The sequence below is a fragment of the Petromyzon marinus genome, unplaced genomic scaffold (genome assembly GCF_048934315.1).
Source record: "Petromyzon marinus isolate PM22_M1 ecotype Great Lakes invasive population unplaced genomic scaffold, UKy_Petmar_22M1.pri1.0 PM_Scaffold_31, whole genome shotgun sequence".
Lineage (NCBI taxonomy): Eukaryota > Metazoa > Chordata > Hyperoartia > Petromyzontiformes > Petromyzontidae > Petromyzon > Petromyzon marinus.
Window position 1 is genome coordinate 562,172 of NW_027423291.1, and position 17,656 is coordinate 579,827.

Genomic DNA, 17,656 nt, shown 5'->3' on the forward strand with positions numbered 1-17,656 from the left:
TCAAATGGAACCTGCAAAGGAGCTTCTTTACACATGTGAGTGTAAGCCTGAGTATAATCTCACGTGTTGTTGCTGTCGAGTATTTTAATTTTACCAGTGGGTCAATGAGGGAAGGGGATGATGATTTATGTAGTGATAGAATGGGTGGGTCATTCTTGAGAGCATGAAAAAGTGCGTGAGTGAGGTTGACACAGTAAATGATCGGGTGATTGTGTGATCAGGTAAATATATGACTCATGAGGAGAGAGAGGGAGTATTTACGTGAGTCATAGATTTAAGGAAGTGGGTGAGTTCATAATGGAGTGAGTACCAGTTTATTGAGTTGAACAAGGCGAGAACTAAAGCGACCAGGATGAGTCTCATTTGCAAGAGAGACCTGGATCACCCAAATTACCAAAGCTAAATAAAACACAGAGTTACAGTAATTAAAGCAAACATACTATTTTCTTCTTTCGATAAAGCATATATAAACAATAGAAAGACAACTGCTGTCTCATGAAAAATCGACGTAATGGAGCTAAGGGATGATAGAATGTGTGAGTAATGTGCGACATGGATGTCCTCTGCCCCCTACACGACTGAACATTTTCTTTGACTACGTAGTTTGAGACGATTTCCATGGATGTACCAGTAGAATTTATCTGGTATAGATATAATGGGAGGCTGATCGATGCCTGAGCCGGTCATGGTATGGCTCTCTATTGTTAAACCATATTATGAATGCGGATGATCTGGTGATTACTGCCCACTCTAAGGAGAAGTTGGAGACACTACAGCTAAACATGAAGCATGCTACTAAAATATGGGCCGTTACCATCAGCCCCACGAAAACAAATCACCTCCCTGGGTATTTTACATCATAAAAATGCTCCCTTCCTCAATTCCTCATGTATTTGGGGCACCTGAGGAGAGAGTGGAGTGGGCAGTGTGCTGATGATCAAGTCCGTTTTGGGAGCCGAGGTCTCATTTAAAATAATTCGAGCATTATATTTTCATCAACTGCTCAACAGTGTGGAAGCTACCTGGCATGTCACTCCATAAAAATCTTCATGTCTTCTCGGCCACAGTTATACCCTTCCTTATCTCTCTCGAAAGGAACATTAAGGTTAGCTTGCCCACGATCTATTCAGGGTTTAACCAGACTGGACTTTGTAAGCTCACAGATTCCTAGAATATCTGGACAAATGCCCATCTGTGGGCTCCTCCAGCAAGCGAGGCTGCGTTGATTGTGTCATGCAGTCCGTATGCAGTCACGGCATCCCCAAGCAGCTTCAATTTGGCTGGATAGATGGTGCTAAATGGGCGTGGTACGGGGTAGAGAAGAGATGGACTGATGTGGTGCAGAAGGATGTGGAGCTGATTGGACTTATTGATGACTGGTATCAGCAGTGTCATGATCGGCTTCTGTGGAGGAGGTTCATGAAAGGTGCTGCTGGGGAAGTGGAGGCAGTTGCCCTCCAGCAACAGCATAGGGCAGAGGAGCGAGGCTCAAAACAACGAGCAGAGCGCCAAACAACTGACACAAATAAAGTTGGCACAGTGGGGAGCACGGCTGTTGCATCTGCCCATCATCTTCCTAAGTCAATCCATGGCACCTGCGTCTATTACATGACCTCCTGCCAGCCAGCCTTCGACACTTCACGTGGCCTCAAAATGCACCGAGCATGGCACAAGTGCTGTGGTGATGTCACCGCCACTTAGGGGTGAACGACGGTTGTTGCGTTGTTGTTGTGCGTGTGTGCACGGACGCATGTACGCCTGTGAGTCTCGTGTATGGAGAGATAAAGAGAGGCAGCCGGGCAGGGTGCTGGCCATTCACCCCGTGTGCCATTCAGAGCTTCATAGGCGCTTGCCCCAACATTCTGGTAAGGCTATACAGCGGATGATTGTCGCTGTTGTGTGTGTGTATGGACGTTCACCCCCCTCCCACCGCCCCCGTGTGTGCAGGGACTCATTACGCCCCCTCCCGACAAGCAGACCGGCATCCGGACTAAAGGTAAGTGACAATAACAGATTTTTTTTCCATTTAAGTAACTTTATGTTTTGCTCACAATACAGTATTTATTAGAGTGTTGCATGCAAATGTACGATATTTTGTCTTATATATGACTTTGTTGATGTTCTATGGGGTATGTTTGTCTTTCTGAGTAATGTTTTAATTAGGGTGGTGTCATTTTCACAATTTCCCCAATATTTTTAAATGGCCGACTTGCGCTTCAGCAATTTTCGGAACCAATGGCTAAATCTCTTCATCTTCTTGGGCTTGGTGGTGGTGGCAGAAGTGGTGGTGGAAACGGTTGCGGTGGTGGAAGCTGTGGCAGCGGCGGTGGAAGTGGCCTCGGTGGTGGTGGCATCATTGTACATTTGAGACACGGTCCATATTAGCTCTTTCAGCTGGCTACGGAGATGCAGGTTCTCTTCTTGCAGCCTCTTTTCCCCATGCCACATGTCCTCGTGACGCACCAGCTTCCCGCGCAGCCTAAACTGTTCCTGCCCTCTCTGCGGATTCAGGAAGTTCAACTTCCTCAGGTGGGCGTGCAGCGACCTCCGGAGATCTTCGTTTTCACAGCGCAGCGACATTTGCCGCTTTGCTGCATTGCAGTCTCGGAGAAAATCTGCATGCAGAGACTTGCTCTCCCTGCAAGGCACTCTCGTGGGCTCCAGCTCCAACTGGCGCTCTTTAAGCTGTTGAACCAGGCTCCTGATCTCTCTCTGGAGAGTCTCTCGGTTCTCCATGAACTCCTCCAGCTGATGCTGTAGCTCCAGACGGAGCATCTTGCTCTTCTGACAGAGCTCCACATTCTGCAGGCCCATCCTCTCCGTAGACAGCGTCGTGGTCTCATGGTCAAAGTCTGAAATGGAAAGCGTAAAAAGAAGATATATGAAGATCCCCATCCCAAGCATGGCCAAGACCAGAACGCCAACGATCAGCAGCACCATGCTCAGTTCGAGTTGACGGCACGCGGGACAGAAGCAAGTGTGAGACACGTCACGAAGGGGCGTGTTATTTATCGTGACGTCATTACCGATGTGACGTACACTATGACGTAACAGCCATCTCTGCCCACTTATTGTCAATCATTGCCCACCACGTGACTCCACGGCCCTGCCCCTAACCACACAGCTCCTCCCCCATACTCTTCTTCCGCCTTCCCCACGTGACGCGAGCCAATCACGCGAGAGGCGGCGCGCGGTCGGCCCCGCGTCCGCTTCCCGCCATTCTTGCAATGGGCGGCGGGGCCGCTCAGGGTGGGGCGCGGGGCGCGGGGGCGAGTTCACTCCACGTCGCGAGTCGGGAGGAGGGACGAGGGGGAGGGGCCAGGAGGGACGAGGGGGAGGGGCCAGGAGGGACGAGGGGGAGGGGCCAGGAGCGGGAGGGGGGGGGAGCTGAGAGCTGCGAAAGTTTGGGGTACCACTACTTGAAAAATATACTGTACCACAGAAATGAGTTTATGTTTAGTTCGATTTAGAACATCTTTCCAATGGTTGCTTAATTTGAAACCAACTTCTCGGTTGAAATTGTGTCTGTGTTTGTAGATCTGAATTGCCTCGTGAACAAATCTCTGATAAAAACCCGTGGGTTTGCAAAGAACCTTGGTATCGGAGAAAATTATATCGTGATCACCCACATGGTTGTAACAGTGATCAGCAAAGAATTCGTGTTGCTGTGTTTCAAATCTGATTTGTGCTCGCGAATTCGGTCAGAGACATGTCGCTTTGTCTCCCCGATATAGCAATCACCGCAGGTACAACTCAATTTGTAAACCCCGGGGTACTGTAAGTCAGGAATGCCATCCTTCACGGATGGGATCAGATCACGAATTTTGTGTACTGTATTGAACCGGACCTGGATCTTGTGTTTGTTTAGAATTTTTGAAATCTTTTTAGTAACGCCTGCTATATATGGTAGTGTGATGGTTTTGGCCGGAGTATCAAGTGGTTGTTTCTGTATGGAGGGAGAAACAGCTTGGCGGATGGTACGGTCAGAGTAACCATTCCTTTTGAGGGCCAGGTGTACATGTTTTAATTCACTGGTCAGGTGGTGTTGGTCCGAAATGCAATGAGCCCTATGGTATGAAGTTTTGATGAGAGAATTCTTTTGGGCTGGGTGGTGGTGGGAATCAGGTTTCAAGTAGGAATCTGTGTGGGTGGGTTTCCTGTAGACAGAATGCCCCAATGAGCCATCAGGTCTCTTCTCAAACAGAACATCTAAGAATGGTAGCTTAAATTTCGATTTAAAGTTTTCGTGACTGCAAGGATTCATCTTCTTTGGTTCTTTCGGTAAAGTCACGTAGAATGAGAATAAAATAATAAATTGATAAAATAAAATAACACAATAATATTCTCACGACGTTTCGGCCACAACACAAGCGGCCTTCATCAGGTGAAGGGGACGAGACTGTCTGGAGGACAGCGCTGGAGTGAGAAAGCCACGCTGAGATCACGACCTTTAAGCTGTGTGAGAAGAAACAAAGCGCCTGACAAAGGAATTAGCATTTAATTTAGCATTGAAATGGCTGAGTGATTAGCTTGTGACTGGTCACAGAAAAGGCTATATTAAAGTTAAAGCATACACATCTGCAAAGGCACCCCTTGACAAAGGAATTAGCATAGAATTTAGCATTGAAATAGCTAAGTTAAAGTATACACATCCGCAGAGGCACTACTTGACAAAGGAATTAGCATAGAATTTAGCATTGAAATAGCTGAATGATTAGCTTGTAACTGGTCACAGAAATAGCTATGTTAAAGTCAGAGCATATACATTCACCGAGGCACCTAGTACAAATCAAACAGGAGAATTTAGCATTGAACTAGGCGAATTTAGCATTGAAATAACTGAGTGATTAGCTTGTGACTGGTCACAGAAATGGCTGTTGAAGTTAAGGCCTACACATCCGAGCTATTCACTGTAACTGGGTATACAATACAATATATAATGAATACTATATCATGAACCAAAAAAAATACTAAAATATAAATTACCTCAATGTTATCAATAAACTCTATATTCTCCAATCAGCTAAGCTACCAACAATAAGTCGTTATATATCACAATGCTATATGGCGAAAAATGGGTGGATTCTTACCCTCAACTTTAGCAACACGGATAGCTTAACCGTGGTTAATGGTATGGTTTACAACATGGAGTATAACAGCGCCTCGCAGCTGTCTCTCTCCCCCTCCTCTGTTCCGACCATCGATGAACTCGTCCGTCTGAACGGGACCCGTAGCTATCCGTGGTGCTAAAGTTGAGGGTAAGAATCCACCCATTTTTCGCCATATAGCATTGTGATATATAACGACTTATTGTTGGTAGCTTAGCTGATTGGAGAATATAGAGTTTATTGATAACATTGAGGTAATTAAAATGTTTGTGTTTTTTATTGGTTCAGTATATAGTATTCATTATATATTGTATACCCAGTTACTGTGAATAGCTCAGATGTGTAGGCCTTAACTTCAACATAGCCATTTCTGTGACCAGTCACAAGCTAATCACTCAGTTATATCAATGCTAAATTCGCCTAGTTATTTCAATGCTAAATTCTCCTGTTTGATTTGTACTAGGTGACTCGGTGAATGTATATGCTCTGACTTTAACATAGCTATTTCTGTGACCAGTTACAAGCTAATCACTCAGCTATTTCAATGCTAAATTCTATGCTAATTCCTTTGTCAAGGGGTGCCTTTGCGGATGTGTATGCTTTAACTTTAACATAGCCTTTTCTGTGACCAGTCACAAGCTAATCACTCAGCCATTTCAATGCTAAATTATGTTAATTCCTTTGTCAAGGCGCTTTGTTTCTTCTCACACAGCTTAAAGATCGCGATCTCAGCGTGGCTTTCTCACTCCAGCGCTGTCCTCCAGACAGTCTCGTCCCCTTCACCTGATGAAGGCCGCTTGTATTGTGGCCGAAACGTCGTGAGAATATTATTGTGTTATTTTATTTTATCAATCTATTATTTTATTCTCATTCTACGTGACTTTACCGAAAGAACCAAAGAAAATGGTAGCTTACCATCTTTCTCCACTTCCATGGTCTTGTTCTTCTGACAGAGCTCCACATTCTGCAGGCCCATCCTCTCCGTTTGCAGCGTCGTGGTCTCGCGGTAAAAGTATGAGATGGAAAGCTTAAAACGAAGATAAATGAAGATCTCCATCCCAAGCATGGCCAACAGCGGAACGCCAACGGTCAACAGCGCCATGCTGAGCTCGTGTTGACGGCACGCGGGACGGAAGGAAGTGTGAGGCACGTCACGAAGGGGCGTGTCCTATATCACCGGATGTGACGTACAGCCATCCCTGCCCACTTATTGGCAATCATTGCCCACCACGTGACTCCACGGCCCCGCCCCTTACCGCGCAGCTCCTCCCCCATACTCTTCTTCCGCCTTCCCCACGTGACGCGAAGCGAGCCAATCACGCGAGAGGCGGCGCGCGGTAGGCCCCGCGACCGCTTCCCGCCATTCTTGCAATGGGCAGCGGGGCCGCGCAGGGGGGGGGGGCGGTGGGGGCGGGAGGGGGCGGGGCTGAGTTCACTCCACGTCGCGAACGGGAGGAGGATTGACGAGGGGGAGGGGCCAGGAGGGACGAGGGGGAGGGGCCAGGAAGGACGAGGGGGAGGGGCCAGGAGGGACGAGGGGGAGGGGCCAGGAGCGGGAGGGGGGGAGCCGTGGCGCCGCTCTTGGGCCGCGAGGCCTCCCCCTGGACCCGCGGCGCCACGCGGAGACCGCGACAGCAGCAGCAGCAGGAGGTGGTGGTGGTGTTTGTGGTTGTAGGCACGGGAGAGGTGGTGGTGTTTGTGTTTGTAGGCACGGGAGAGGTGGTGGTGGTGTTTGTGGTTGTAGGCACGGGAGAGGTGGTGGTGTTTGTGTTTGTAGGCACGGGAGAGGTGGTGGTGGTGTTTGTGGTTGTAGGCACGGGAGAGGTGGTGGTGGTGGTGTTTGTGGTTGTAGGCACGGGAGAGGTGGTGGTGGTGTTTGTGTTTGTAGGCACGGGAGAGGTGGTGGTGGTGTTTGTGGTTGTAGGCACGGGAGAGGTGGTGGTGTTTGTGGTTGTAGGCACGGGAGAGGTGGTGGTGGTGTTTGTGGTTGTAGGCACGGGAGAGGTGGTGGTGGTGTTTGTGGTTGTAGGCACGGGAGAGGTGGTGGTGGTGTTTGTGGTTGTAGGCACGGGAGAGGTGGTGGTGGTGTTTGTGGTTGTAGGCACGGGAGAGGTGGTCACGGACAGGCGGTGAGTGCCGGGTGATGGAGGGGGGGGGGATTGCAGGGTGAGTGAGTTAATGAGGAGAATTAATAGGTGAGGAGGGTGAGTGAGTTGAAGGGTGAGGTGAGTGAGTGGGTGAGTGGTGAGTTCACGACAGGGAGATTGGGGCTGAGTGAGTGAACGCAGCGCACGGTAAAGATCCCCTGAGAGCATTCGCAAGAGTTGGACATTGAGTGCCGCTGTCAGGGTCCACACGCAAATTACTCACTTGGCATGATATACAAATTAACCATTGTAAACGATAACTTTAAAAAAAGTCCGCTATTTGTCAGAGCTAATGCGATGTGCGTTTTGCATATTTGTAGCACGTTATAACCATCGTCAACATCGTCATTTAGAGTAACCATTAGTCCATACGTGTCACTTGCTAATAGTCCCCGGGTCAATCACAACTTTGCCGTGCGTGCAGGCTTTGTCTCTGGCTGCTCGCTAGGGCTGCGATGCCTTTCCATGCCACAAGATGACGTTCATTGCTCCTTCCACACCGCGACAATATTTACTGCAGTGTTCTATAACGCGGCAGTTGCGTTGCTGAATAACACCGCGTTGTGTAAACTCCCTCGTTACAATGACTAATACAGGGTAAAGCACAGTCCGTGATAACAGCGTGAGATGCGTGTGTCGGCTGAACAAAGACTGAGGCGCGTGGGGAGCATCAGGAAGCATCCAGCAGCATCCCAATGCCTCGTGTGACGCTGTGCCCAGGCAGCCGTACAACCGCACATTCCTACTCGCGCGACGTGGTTCTGTTGACTCAATCGCGTTATATCCATTTAGCATCTGCGTTATAAAACGTGTTCCCTATTACATCCATCGTACCATATCCAAATGGCGTTATGAAAACACGCGTTGAGGCAGAACGAACTCTATAAACTATTTTTATTTTACCAGGTGAGACCCACTGAGCTATGTGGCTGTTTTCCAGAAGCGACCTTTCCACAAATGATAGATCAGCTAAATGGCTAATCACGTTAGAAATGTGTAGCACCAGCCACAAATACTCTAGACATGGGATCCCCTTTGACAGGGTCAGTGTCTACTTAGATTCACTCACTCCGCCTATTGTCATGCGGCATCCGCAGCTGCGTCGCGACACTTGGTAGAGTGCTGTCTTTGAGGCAGAGAGCTTTACAACCGTGTGCAGTGGTTAATTTGCTTAACAGCTTTACACCGAACTCCTTGCTTGTGGTAAAACATGTTTGCGACTTTGCTGATCGAGAACTATGCAGATTTAGATTTATAGTAACATGTACTTAGTGTGAGATGAACTTCCAAACAATTTCCTTTACTCAACATCTTGCAATTAATGTCTTTTTAAATGGTCAGCTTAAGTGATTCCGTGATGGTTATGTAACTTGACCATTAAGATAATCTATGGAGCACAATTATTTCAGTATTATTTGTCATAAGTAAACTTTAAACTGAACCCATATGTGATATTATATTGATTGATTATTTTATTTTTTAATGTAGTCTACATGCTCTTCTGGGGATATTACCCCACATTTACCATTCATTGATGTTCCCTTTGACATTGGTAATTGGCATTGTCACACCATAGTAATTCATGGGCAATTATGTAATTCCCTCTGTGTCTATCTCTCTCTGCATCTGTCTGTGTGGGTGTCTCTCTCTGCCGGTGTGTTTTTCTCTATATGCGTCTCTCGTGTGTCTCTTTGTGTGTGCCTCTCTCTGTGTGTGGATGTCTCTCGGTGTCTGTGTCTCTCTTTCCTTTTCCACGATGTGGTGTTGTATTTACATGCAAATTCTACCTCTAGCCCCGCCCACTTACCCTTGGGCTGAGCTTATCTCAAGCCAATATAACTTTGTGTTTCAGCAGCTTTCTCGCTATATTTTTTCACCTGATGATGGTTGCTTGTGTTGCGATCGAAACGTCGTGATCTATTATTTTTTTCTACCTACGTGACTTTACCTAAAGAACCAAAGAGTATTGTGATTTTGATAGTGATCGTTGTGGTGGAGGTGGTGATATTGATGGTGGTGTTAACGATAGCGGTGATTTTGGTGGTTGTAATGGTGGTATTGATGGTGGTAATGGTGGTTGACTATTACCCCTCTCGTGTCCTTACTTCCACAACCAGGTTTAAGAATCTGCTGGTGTCTGTGCTGGAGGTGGACGTCGGATATCTGTGCGGTCTGGAGCGGTGGACAATAGACTCCTGCAGCTCAACCAGGTGGACGCACTGGGCAGGGGGCAAGATGGTTGTGGCCTTAGAGACCCACTTACTCCCACAGAGAGCCATAGACTCACTCACAGAGTACACTCACACAGAGAGCCAAAGTCTCACTGACACAGAGCCATAGGCTCACTCACATGGAGACACATAGACTCACTCACACAGAGAACCATTGATTAACTCATTGGTTTTTTCGGTAAAGTCACGTATGTAGAAATACCATAAAATTATATTAAAATAAATCAATCACGACGTTTCGACCGCAACACAAGCGATCTTCATCAGGTGTAAAAACAAATAGCACATAGGGTGACATCAGCGCAACACATAGAGAGCGTTAAACTGCACGGAGGTAAATACAACAAGAAGATGAGAGACGAGAATTCAAAAAACCTAAGAAAAATTTACGTGATGCAAAACCAGTCGTCCAACGACACAGTTAGACACCTGCCTGGCAGACCACGAATTTCAGAAGAGTGCTAAATTTCGTGTTCATCCTCTGGGTTGAACATACCAGCATAGACAGAGTGAACAAATACGAGGTATAAGATAGCAGAAATACATATACAGGGACACAAGAGGTAAGAAGAGGAAAGACGGACAGAGAAGCAAGAAAAAAGGGGCCGGAGGGATGAACAGACAGAGGCTTAAAATAAGTAGTAGAGGTGGGGGGAGGGGCGGAAGAAAGCAAGGGGCACCCCACCCACCCCACCCACCCCACCCACCCATCCCCACCCATCCCCACCCATCCCCACCTCACCCACCCACCCCACCCCACCCACCCACCCCACCCCACCCACCCCACCCCACCCCTCCCACCCCTCCCACCGATCCTCCCCCCAACCCTCCCCTCAACGCTCCTTTCACTCCTCCCGTCACCCCTCCACCCCTCTCCTTTCTGCTGCGTCAGGGCCAGAGGCTGAGAGCAGGGGAGAGGAGGCTACACGGGGAACTGGGCCGCGTCAGGGGCGAGAGACGCGGGGCGACTCGACACTTCACAGCGTGGGTGAGTGTGGGGAGTTCGTGGTGCATGGGGGACGGTGGGTGGTGTGGTCCAGAATATAAACCACCTGTGTAGGATACACGGGGGATTTTTGATTGGTGCTTAAATGTGTGTGTGTGGAAAACGGTGTAGTGTGTGAGTGTGTGTGCGGTGGGGGGTAGGGAGGTAAATGTGTGTGTAACGCAAATTAGTATCTGGGGCGGTGTGTAAACATCACACATTGGGGAGACAAAGGCGGTCCGGCGTGGTTCTGACCACTTACCATTTCGTGTACTATGCCAGCCTTCATAGGAGCTCAATAACAGCACTTGCCCCACCAGTCTGTGGAGCTCCATGGGGGATGTTTGTGTTGGAGCTCGTGCTGTAGGTGTAGACGACGCACGACCGTGGATCCTCTGTAGGGAGCGCGCGTCTGCTGTGGGTCGCATGGAGCTGCACAAGCGGACACCGCCGCAGCGATTCCCATACCGAGTCACGAGATAGGCGCTGGGAAACACCACCATGGTGTGCTTGCCTTGTATGGTCAGTCGTGTGACTGATTATTATAATATATTAATTCACACCTGTGCACCGTGTCATGGCAGTTTCTCTGTTTTTCCTTCATTGCATTTTTATTTCAGAAATATTTCACCTGCAAAATAGATTGAGTTTGAATATCTCATGCGAAAGGGTGCCCAGGGCATGTGGGGTCGTCCAATTGCACAGTGTTTAGCGCACATCACTACACACCCATGGACTAAATCCAGAGGCGAGTGACAAATGAATCAGTTCTGCCCCCCTCGCTTCACCAACCCGCACTAGTCAGCGTGGTGAAATATGGTAAAAAATCAACACGACCGACAGGGCATAGGGTGCCCATTATCCAGAAGTGCTTTACTTTATGATCACATCCACATCTAATGTGGATTTGGTTATTTTTCTTTAGTTTTCTTTGTTGCATAAATACAACTTGACAAGATGTGTACTGCTTCATTCTGGTACATTTACTGTTTTTCAGTGCATTTCAGCACTGGGTGTGTTTGTTGGATTTATTGTTTGTCACGTGAGGTTAAACACTAACAAAATATTTTATGAACCAGGCAAAGTTCACTAAGCTATTAGATTTTTCATTGAACTGACAGATGCTGTAACCTGGTCCCTTGGGTACCCAGGCCTTCCTATAGTATAACTCCAGGAATCGGCAGATTTTTATTTTATTGTACCAAGTAAGGTCCACTGAGCTATATAGCTGTTTTTCAAAAGCAACCTGGCCACAAATCGTAGCTCAACGAAGTGGCTTATCACGTGGAAATTTGTAGCAGCCAAATACTGTAAACGCATATTTCTAAATGTGGAGGGAAAAAAACTCGAGGATCCAGAGAAAAACCCACGCCACCACGGGGAGAATATGCAAACTCCAAATATCCAGGCGTCGGGGTTGGAATCGAACCCACGACCTCCTGCATTCCAGGCGAAGGGGATAACTTGTTGCCACCACTGAGCCCCTTGTTAATCTGATGTGGTATACTGGTACAGCCCCTGGTGGCCTCGGTCACTTTACTGACCTTTGCACCATTGTGTAGTCGGTTCAATTGAGTCGCAGACATACTCTTTGGAGGCAACACATTTATTTATACCAACACGAAGGGGTAACTTCCCTTTTACCAGATAACAACCTATGGTGGTGGACCACCAGGCTATCTGCGCTAACACTCTGGGATAGCTACAATGAGCAGGACTCCAGCTTGAGTCCTGCCCATGTGTTGGTGACTCTTCACGGACGTTGAATGTAGATCTTTCAGAAGACAACAGCAAAGCTGAACCCCGGTCCCTCTGGGGACCCGGTTTATATGCTCACCAGTCGTGGCCGGCTCTGCCCTTGGCCACGACTACCTTCTCGATTCCTATTGCAAGATCTCGCCCTGATACGTGACTACCCACTGGCCCCAACTTGGGGCCCCTGTGTAGACTTTACCCGTCATGTACCTTCCAGGGTCAACCAGAGTGCAATGGCCCACATTAACCTCATTCATGGTTGACACTTTCACACCCCTCCTATAGAGAACAGCACTGCACGCCACACGTGGTGCCACTCAGCGCCATGACTCAGCGCTCACCAAGCCCCACTAGGGCTGGTACTACACCCACATATATGGGGTGTCGGTGATGTAATTACATCGCACGCCGTGCCTCTCAGGCCGGCACTACACAGTGGCATTCCCGATGTCACTACATTACCCCCCCCCCCCATTCGTAGCATTCAGCCGTCCTGGCTGTCAACTCCCCCTTAAAACTAACCAAGTGAATAAGTTCTAGATTTGAAGCTTTCGTGACTGCAAGGATCCATACTCTTTGGTTCTATTCGGTAAAGTCACGTAGGTAAAAAATAAAACAACAAAAATCATGACGTTTCTTCCACAACACAAGTGGCCTTCATCAGGTGAAGGGGACCGTACTGTCATGAGGACAGCGTTGGAGTGAAGACAGTCCATCCCAGGTCGCGTCCTTTTAAGCTGTGTGGGAGGAAACAAAATGCTTTGACAAAGGAATTAGCATAAAATGACCGTAACGCACAAGAGGACCGGCACGGAGGGGGGGAGGGGGTGTGAATTGGAACGTAGAGGACCGGCACGGGGCGGGGGAGGAGTTTACAAATGTAGGTGTGAAGTGAAATAAGCTTCTATGAAAGTTTGGTATATCACTATTTGGATAAATACCATTGAAAATTAGTTTAATGTTTGGTATGATTTAGAACATCTTTCCAATGGTTGCTTAAGTGAATAAGGTGAAAAAAGCGAGTAAAAGTGACTAAACGCTATGTGTGCCTCAATAACAATAACAAATAGCATATAAATAACCAAGCCCACCTATACAATATATACACTAGCTGCAAATGTACAGAACAACACGAGAAAATATAAAACGCGAATGCACGGAATCCCCTCCATCACCAACAACTCCCATCCTCACCGTGTAACAATACCCATAAGCACAACAAAGGCTAGGTTCAGCCAATAACCGATATGGCCTACTGAGTGTGACAAGCAACTGATGGTGTGGGAGTGTGTGTGCATGGGTGTCACAAAATCCGAAGAGTTTTTGAGCGAGTCCTCGTGGCTGGGCCTCCAGTGGAGGTGGGCTCACTCTCCCTGGAGGTCCCAGGGGAAATATGCAACTGTCCAGTCGAATCCGGCTCCTCACGAAGAGCAGTAGGCCGGGTCGACGGGTTCTCCTCTCTCGAATCAAGTGAAGACAGCGCAGGCGGCGGCTCGGGGGACATCAGGCGCGCGGCACCTGAGGGAGGAAGCACACGACTCCGCTGAGGACCAACCTCAATGTGCACACATGCCAGCTCGCCGGACACATCTGTCCCTCGGCGCCCACAGTGTGGAGATGGAACAAACTCACAGGGAGCAATAAAGGGCTTAGGGCAAGAGGAGTGTACAAATCAACTCCGCCGCCCCAAGCGGATCTGGACACACTGCGGTCGAATGACCCGAATCACATCAACCAGCCCTCTCCAGGGTTTGAGCAATTTGGGCGATGTACCCACCGGTACCTGTGGACAGTGCAACCAAGCTCTGTCCCCAGGTGCCCATTCATGTTTTTGAAGTACGGAAGCCCCTCAGCCATTCATTGGCCAATCGGCACGAATCAGAATTTACCCTGGAAGTCTCCCGCACTTCTGAAAGCTTTTGAAGGGTACAGCACACGGAGTCAGAGATTTAAGATTTAGCCTTGTTGGGTGCGGCTTGTAACTGAACATGAATCAGGGGGTCGTGTTCTCGCTGACCTGATGACTCAACATGGAGGTCAGAGTTCTGTGCAGCCACCTCAACCATACCATCCATCTGCGGATTGTGCGGTGACATGCGTACTTTCTTGGTTCACAACTAACGCACACCTCTTGCAATAATTTTGAAGAAAATGTTTTGCCCTGATTGTTCAGAAGATGTTCGGGAGCACTCTTGTCCATTATGTAGTGGGTAATAAACTGGAGGAAGCTTACTCTGAGGCAACACATTTATTATAACATTAACAGGTTATTACACAATGGGGTAATGGCCCCTTTCACCCGATACTCTATGGAGGTAGTCCTTCCAGACTAGCTTGCCTCTCACTGGCTATCACGACATCTATACTGCTGGGGCTTGAGTCTTCGCTTGAGTCTTCACTGGTTATCAGCTGGAGCTTTCACTGGTACAAGCTCGAGCCGACCCTAGCCAGGGGTTCGGCTCTGCCCATTGGGCTCTACTCTTCAGGGCTCCAGGATGCTCTTCAGTCTTCGGCCGGACAACAACTGCTGGGACCGCTCAGGGACCTGACTTATATATAGGCTCCTGGCTCACTCCGCCCCTGGCCACGCCTTCCTTCTAGGACCGTCTCCGAGGGTCTGGAGAATGACATCATCTCCCCAGCCCCCTTCCCGGGATCTGGGGTCCTGACCGTTGGTCACGATGCTCCCCCAGGGATTGCCTTGGCCAACGGCCCGTCATCATTAATCCAGCAGGTTCAGCCTCCCCTCTGCTCCCTACTGACACAAGCTAGTACTGCCGGCTATGATTAGTGGCGATCATGTTCAACCATGCCACTACAATTACATAGCCATTGAGGAATGCCTCAGTGATCTTTGCCGCCAACTGTTTGGGAAGCGGCCAGGCCACAGGCCATCATGAGAAATACTCGACTCCCACCAGAAAATATTTATTCCCACGAGCGGCTTCTACCGCGTGTACTGCACACACCCCTTCAACAAATTAGCAGCATCCTCAGCCATGCCAGGCCAGAAGAAATCCGACTTACGTGTGGCCAATGCTAGTTTATGCACACCCAAGTGCAACAGACGCTCGTGCACCGCCCAAATGACCTTACCCCGCAGGGCGGTGGGCACAACAATGTTGGAACATCGCATCTCTCCGTCCCAATGCATGAGCAATCCACCTCTGAGAATGAAAGAGGCGACACCCCATCGATCCTCGCCCCCATCAGTCTCTCTGACTCCGCATCGCAATTTAAGCAGGGAAGCGTCCTCAACCTGGAGGCGCCCCCATTCTTCGTGGTCCAATCCAATGACAGCATCACGCGCCACTGGATCCCCAGCTCCCTCAGATGTTACAACCTCGGCCGATGCCGTAAGGGTAGGGGGCGAGTGTTCGTTGCGCGGCTTACAGCGACCGGAGCCCGAAAAACTTGCGCAACTCTCGTTCGTGGGTAATCGCGAGAGGGCGTCCGCGTTCGTGTGATGGGAGCCTTTGCGATAGGTAACCTGAAAAGAGTAGTCACGGAGGACCTCCAACCAGCGTGAAAGTTCGCCAGATGGCTGGTCAACCTGCAGCGCGTACTGCAGCGCCGCGTGGTCCGCGCGCACCTCAAAGTCTCTCCCATACAAATATGGAAGATACTGTTGCAAGAAAAACACGATAGCTAACAGTTATCAGCGTGTGACACAGTACCGCTGTTCAGCCGGAGACAGCACTCTGCTTCCTTATGCGATAACACTCTCGATGCCATTGACAACTAGAGACAGAACAGCTCCAATGCCAGTGTTACTAGCATCTGTATCAAGGACAAACGGCAAGGAAAAGTCGGGGTAGTGGAGGGGAGGGGCGTTCACCAAGCCATCTTGGAGTGCAACAAATGCGGCCTCCTCATGGGTGGTGCCGATGTCACAAGTCGAGGAGACTGAAGTGCTGTGACAAAAGGGCCATTGCCTGAATCGTCTCTTACTATAAACATTTCATTTCAAAGCGGTGTTATCGAAGAAGTTTTTTTGGAAGATAAATAACATCGCGATGGGGGGAGGGGGAGATAGCGGGATTGAGGGGGAGCGATTAGGGGGGTTATAGAGGTGGGTGTTGAGTAAAATAGTATCAGTGTCTTGTGCTTGAGCCTAGGGGCTATGCCAAGGGGCTAGGACATTGAGAACACGGATTCGAATGAACGTCTCATCTTGCCACATGCTTTTTTTACTATCTCCATCAGTAACAAAATCAATCTACAAAGCAACGCTGCTTCTAAAATGGGTATAGTACTCTGAAGCATGTAAAAATGGTAATGTACTGTCAATCGTACTTTAACAGGAGCATTGTCTCTTTAAAGGTCACGGTTTTTGTTGTTGACATGAACTCTATTGGCTTCCACCTCCCTGTTCACAGAGATCGTCAATAGAGGCTGAAGTCTGTTACTCGCGCACAGTCAGTCGAGGGAGTGATAGCCCTCACTGTGCCCTTCAGCCCGTGGCGTTGCCTATGGGACTCATTGTCCCGTAACATCCCGAGTTCACAATGTCGATTAAAGCGACACCTTTGTTTAATAACGATCCATGAAATTAGTGGGACTTTATATAGTGTGACAGTCTTGTTTTTGGTAATACTGTACTCATGTTTGTTTCTGTTGCCTGGTTTTTAATTGGTAAAGCTGTGATCGTGTTTGATCCCTCCACTGGTATCCGATTAATTTCTGCATCAAGCACAATATCCCCTTTGCTGTCTTCAAGTTCCACCATGGACACGCTCCTGCTTGCCTCTCCCATCATCTTATTCCCCTCCCAATGTTCTCCTATATCGTCCCTACCATCTCGCTTTACTCCCCTTCACTCATTCTCCGCCCAGCAACCAAGGCTTCCTGTTGGAACTTCTAATCAACCTTTACTCATTCGGAGGTCACTCATTCCCTTTTCTTTTGATGCAATTATTTGGGCCTGTCACTTACCATCCACAGATTTCTCCTGTGATCATCACTTTATGTTCTCTGTTTAGAAATGTAGGCTGAATGTACACCTCCTTGTTCCCAATGATGATTGTATCTCACTGATGTGCACATCACCTTGACAGAGGCTCTTTTTAAAGGCACTCTAATTGATTATTTCTCATTTCACAGCCTCCACTACACTACTCAGCAGATTATACCCCACTTTGTTCGTCAAGACTTGCTTGAGGCAAATATAAGTATGGTCCAACAACTTCTATGACTGACACGGCACGAGTAAGACTGCCTGCAGTCCAACCAAAAAGGCTGCATCATTGAAAGCTGGTTTCAAGCCTGCCCTCCACGTGTGTTAAAAGATCTTACTCACCCATGTGATGATAGTTGAGCCTCTGGGTGTCAGCATTTCTGCTCTGATATTGCAAGTGTTGGATACTAGTGATTTCTTTCATTTTTCTTAGGGTACCTCTCACTTTATACTCAAATGGCTCAATGCAGAAG

The 17,656-nt window shown here is 48.5% G+C and overlaps 2 protein-coding genes across 3 annotated transcripts in view; one reads left to right on the top strand and one right to left on the bottom strand.

Moving 5' to 3' along the window:
- Positions 1 to 298: 298 nt before the first annotated feature.
- On the bottom strand, positions 299 to 6,283 carry LOC142923165 (uncharacterized). Its single transcript, XM_076064101.1, has 2 exons — positions 6,024 to 6,283; positions 299 to 2,852 (listed from the first exon to the last, which is right to left on the bottom strand). Exons 1-2 carry the CDS (start codon positions 6,208 to 6,210, stop codon positions 2,197 to 2,199), a joined length of 843 nt encoding a protein of 280 aa, XP_075920216.1. The 5' UTR covers positions 6,211 to 6,283; the 3' UTR covers positions 299 to 2,196.
- A 3,101-nt stretch (positions 6,284 to 9,384) lies between these two features.
- Positions 9,385 to 17,656, top strand: part of LOC142923164 (NACHT, LRR and PYD domains-containing protein 3-like) — a 33,092-nt gene continuing 24,820 nt past the window's right edge. The window contains exons 1-2 of one of the 2 annotated variants that reach the window (XM_076064099.1): positions 9,385 to 9,465; positions 10,379 to 10,474. The gene's annotated coding sequence lies outside the window, so the exon portion shown is untranslated. The remainder of the gene's footprint in view (positions 9,466 to 10,378; positions 10,475 to 17,656) is intronic. The other variant, XM_076064100.1, reaches the window with a different exon arrangement.